Source organism: Cupressus sempervirens, chromosome 5 (assembly GCF_028749045.1).
Source record: "Cupressus sempervirens isolate cs-2001-9-10 chromosome 5, ASM2874904v1, whole genome shotgun sequence".
Taxonomy (NCBI): Eukaryota; Viridiplantae; Streptophyta; class Pinopsida; order Cupressales; family Cupressaceae; genus Cupressus; species Cupressus sempervirens.
The window spans coordinates 682,163,128-682,168,142 of record NC_143122.1 but is presented as its reverse complement, the minus strand read 5'-3'; the positions used below and the strand labels follow the sequence as shown (position 1 = coordinate 682,168,142).

Sequence of the window (5,015 nt, the reverse complement as noted above, 5' to 3'; positions counted from 1 at the left end):
GGTGTGTAAGGACAGCCATAAAGAAATGCAGTTATAACGGAGTTAAGCCTAATTAATGTGGGCGCCAAAGGTTATTTTGAAAACCAGGGGCAAAGTACATAGTAAGGGATCATTTGAAGATAATACTACCATTCGCTAAATGTTTGTTAAAACATTTAGTATATATTTCAGAATTTAGAGGAAGTGGGCCAACTGCGATTTGTCGGCATTGACTTTGTGATATTTGTCTCCATAATTTGTACGTCCTTGTGCCCTTATAAAGAAAGGTGTAGGAGAAGAATGTCTAATTATTCTCAGATCCAGAAATTGTTGCTCAGCTCTATTTTAAGGGTTTTGGGAGTTATGAAGATGAAAATAATGGAAGGAACATGTCAGAGTTCAAATACTATTCATAATACTGCTACGCATAATATTACAAGTGTTTCTGAAAGGGCAACTTGCAGTTTACATGGAGAAGACTCAGCTTACTTTGGTGGATGGGAGGAGTATAGAAGGAATCCATATGACTCACTTCACAATCCTGATGGGATTATACAAATGGGCCTTGCAGAGAATGGGGTAGCTCTTAAAAGCTCAAATCATATTTTCTTTTTTATTAACTTTAGAGAAAGGGAAAAGAGATGAATTGTTTATTTAAGATTATTACATGTTTTTGTCACTTTCAAGTTCTGTTAGATGTTTTGTTTTGATTGAGATTGAAAGTTTAAGTTGGGTTTATGTTTTATTTTGATTGAGATTGAAAGTTCAAGTTGGGTTTTAGTTCAACTGAATTAGGTGAACTATTCCAAGTTAGGTATTTGTTTGTAACTTAGCATTATTTCATTAGAATTCATAGTAATTCACGACATTGTCATTTTTAAATTCAGTTGTATAAAATTTGTTTTCTGTCTATGTTTGGCTAGTCAGCCACAATAAAACCATTTTCTTCATATAACGTTTTCTTCACATTTTCTTTTACAACTATTAGAAAATAAACATAACGAGAGTTTAGTAGCTGTATAGCCGCTGCCCCAGTTGAGGACATGAATTGTTTTGTATTGATATTTGAATCATGCTTTTGGTTACGAATGATATGGTACTTTTGTGGCAGCTATCATTTGATCTGTTGGAAATGTGGTTGGCTGAACACCCTGGAGCAGCACTTACTGCTAAACCGGATTTATTTAAAGAGTTGGCAATTTATCAGGACTACCATGCATTGCCAGAATTTAGAAAGGTAGTAGAATGGTGTACTGTTTTATAACTTCAAAGAGTTACAATTTTAATACATGTATAGTTCTAATTAAAATCAAACTGTCTTTTTATTATACTTGTTTTGAATTATTTTTTATGATAGATCATGGTGTGGTCTAAAATCCTGACATAATATGAATTGAAATTTATACAATTTAATCAAGGCATCATTTGTTTTATTTGTTGGTTCTTTATTATTTTGATTATAGAACATAAAATGTCATTTAAACTTCAATGCGAAACAAATTTTACACAATTATTTGTTTCACAAGTATTTTTCAATTTTCTATTACTCTGGTGATAGATCATAAAACACAATTCAAAACATTAATGCAAAACAAATCTTACACAGTTATTCTTGAATTCTATATTAATCTAATAGTATCATGAAAATATGGTCTAATATATCAATACTAGATAATTCTTATACAGAGATTTTTTTTTAACTCTCCAATGGATTACCAAGTGCAATCTAAAACATTAATACAAGACAAGTCTTGGTCAGACCTATTACTATGAAATAGAAAAATTCTAATATTTTTAAAATAACTTCATGTTATTTACCTATCTCATTAACATAATTCAACATGGTCGGTGCAGGCTATGTCCAACTTCATGGAGGCATTGAGAGGAAACAAAGTGAAGTTTGACCCTGATAAGATAGTAAGCACTGCTGGAGCAACTGCAGCAAATGAAGTTTTAATGTTCTGCCTTGCTGATCCAGGAGATGCCTTTTTAGTACCCACTCCATATTATCCAGGGTAATTTTGGGTTCGGATCCATTTGATAACTCTATCAATTTACTACAAAACTCATGAAACAAACTTTAGGTCAATCTTTACTGACATCAATAATTCTTTGTCCTACAGGGGTCTGTTTAGTTTTACACCTGCAAAACATTTATTTGTTTCTTACAATTATATTCTTTTTCGTTGCAGTTTTCACAGAGATCTAAGGTGGCGCACAAATGTAGAGATAGTTCCAATCCATTGTTACAGCGCCAACAATTTTGAAATTACAAAATCCGCTGTGAAATCTTCATACCAAGAAGCCCTCAATAGAAAGAAGAATGTGAAAGGAATTCTCATAACAAATCCTAGCAATCCACTGGGTACAACATCAAGAGCCAAGACATTAAAATGGTTGCTTGCTTTTGCAGAGCAAAAGAAAATACATCTTGTATGTGATGAAATTTATTCAGGATCAGTCTTCTCTTCTCCAGAGTTCTACAGCATTGCAGAGATTATGGTCACAGAAAAATTTATTTCTGACAATGTGCACATAGTTTATAGTTTATCTAAGGACTTTGGTCTTCCAGGCTTCAGAGTTGGTGCTATATACTCCTATAATAATGCAGTTGTAATTGCTGCTAGAAGAATGTCTAGTTTTTGCATGATTTCTTCTCAGACTCAGCATTTATTGTCCACCATGCTTTTAGATTCAGGGTTTGTTAATGATTATATAGCTGAAAACAAGAAAAGACTGTCAGAAAGGTATAAATTGCTTGTCTCAGGGCTAAACAAAGCTGGCATTAAACACTTGGAAGGCAATGCAGGACTTTTCTGTTGGGTAAACATGTGCCATTTGCTTCCATCAGATGACTTAGAGGGAGAGTTAGAACTATGGAAAAGGATATTACATGGGGCTGGGTTGAATATATCCCCTGGTTCTTCCTTCAACTGCATTGAGCCTGGCTGGTTTAGAGTCTGCTTTGCTGACATGAACATATCCACCATGGAAGTTGCATTGAAAAGGCTTCAAATGTTCGTTGAAACAAATACAAAACCGTCCACCAAATAAGGGTAGTTTCATTGTCACGAAGAGGTATACTATAATCTTTCAGTTAAAATATGAAGAGAGCTCTCCGTTTTTTTTTTTTATGAACGGTTTCAAAAAGGATGTTGCTCCATACCTACACCTGACTACTTCTGTGACTGATTCAGAGGCTTTCTAATGTGTATAAGCTGATAATATGAACTGATATATTGAAAGATTTCTTTATGAAAAATACTTAAGTATAGACATGGCCAGTGCAACAATACTTGTAGTTTCAAACGGTGAGACTTATAGAGCAATTTCTCATTTTCTGGCTTTGTCCACTTTATATCTACTTTAATAGGTTCTGGCAAACAGCAAAGCCCATGTTTAATATTGTTATTATTCTATATATTTTAGTCTCCTGTAAAAATACAAGAAATTAGAACGTACAAGAACGCTCAATATGGTTGTGTATTCACCAACCAAATGCTCCTTTGTTAACAATAATTTTGCATACAGGAATATGTTTGAGTATTCAGCTATAAAATTATTTTCTTTTTCCAACATCTTTGCAATACCCATTACATGCACTACAAGAAACACCTCTTCAATTTTCTGCAGAGAATATGCTTTTGTTTTTCTCTGAAAATTCAAGCTATTATTTCAATTTTATATAGTATTGTTTACTGGTAATAAACTTATACTTGTAGGATTGTAATATTTTTATAAATTTTATAAGTTGGTAAAATAATTAAAATAAGTTTTGTATTTATTATAAAAGAATAAAAATAGATAATAAATATGAGGGAATTGATTAGGAAGTTTTTTATTTTACAATTGTGTTAGAAGAAGAAATTACATATGTTGAAAAACAAAATGCTTCATGTGAACTTTCAGTTTTTCTTGCGTACGGCCTTTCACTTGCACTCCCCTTCTGTCGACACTTGTCATACCGCATTTACTGTGAGAGCTTTAGGTTAGGATATAATGGCTCCGGCCAGCGGTGAACCAGTTGTTTCTGGTGTTCATGCTGCTGCTTTGGATTACCATGGCGCCGCCACCGAACAAACGCCCACGCAAGTTTGTCCCGAAGGTTTTCCACGAGGTAATCCTGATATTGTCCTTCCTTTGCAAGAATTTGATGTTGCATGTGACTGGTTAGAACAACATACCTTGATAGGGTATTTTGTTGGTAGGACTCCCCCTGAAGCTATGCTCAAAGAATGGGTCAACAAAAGCTGGACTCCTCATGGCATCCGCCTTGACACTGTGCAAAACCTTACCAAAGGTTTTTTTTTATTTCACTTCGCTAACCCGTCACAAGCTGACGTGGTTTTTACCAACAGCCCTTGGTTTGTGCATTCCTCTCTACTTGTTTTTCAGAAATGGTCCCGAGACTTCTCTGTCTCGGACGATAAAAAGCTTAGAGTTCCTATTTGGGTCGAATTCCCAGGTCTACCCTTGCCCTGCTAGCCTTTTATTGAGTCTATTGCCCAAGCCCTTGGCAAAGTTGTTACCAAGGAGCCAGAGAAATTTTTTAATGCTCGCCCTCAGCGGTGTGTTTGCATTGAAGTTGATCTTTCTAAAGATCTCAAAGATTCGGTCGAAATCCAGATTGGTGCTCAAACCTTTGCACAAAAGGTGCTTTACTTGAACCTACCTAACACCTGTTATAGGTGCTAGTCTACGGAACACAAGATCAAGGATTGCCCTTTGGCCATGCCTAGGGTCAAACCCTAGCCTAAAGCGATGCTTGTCAAGCAGGTCGAAGGAAAAAAAGAAGAATGGGTTACTGTTGGGCGCAAAGGCAAGCCTGCCTTGAATCCTTTGGCCCCCAAGCCATCCTATGCAGTCGTTATCGCGATTCCTCCTGCTTCCATCAAAGTGTCAGCGCCTGATAGTGTGGAGACGCCAGCGGCTTCTGTTGCACTGGTTTCAGTTTCGTAGGTTTCAAACCCTGCTAGCTCGCAGGGGATTAAGGCAACTGCCAGGACCTCGTCCTTGGCTAGGGCTCATTCTCCTCT

The 5,015-nt window shown here is 35.9% G+C and overlaps 1 protein-coding gene across 1 annotated transcript; it reads left to right on the top strand.

Moving 5' to 3' along the window:
- The first annotated feature begins 216 nt into the window (after positions 1–216).
- LOC149557778 (1-aminocyclopropane-1-carboxylate synthase 3-like) lies at positions 217–3,343 on the top strand. The gene is made up of 4 exons (XM_089786057.1): positions 217–558; positions 1,091–1,216; positions 1,834–1,994; positions 2,172–3,343. The coding sequence occupies exons 1-4, from the start codon at positions 280–282 to the stop codon at positions 3,031–3,033; spliced, it is 1,428 nt and encodes a 475-aa protein (XP_089642183.1). The 5' UTR covers positions 217–279; the 3' UTR covers positions 3,034–3,343.
- The last annotated feature ends 1,672 nt before the right edge of the window (positions 3,344–5,015 follow it).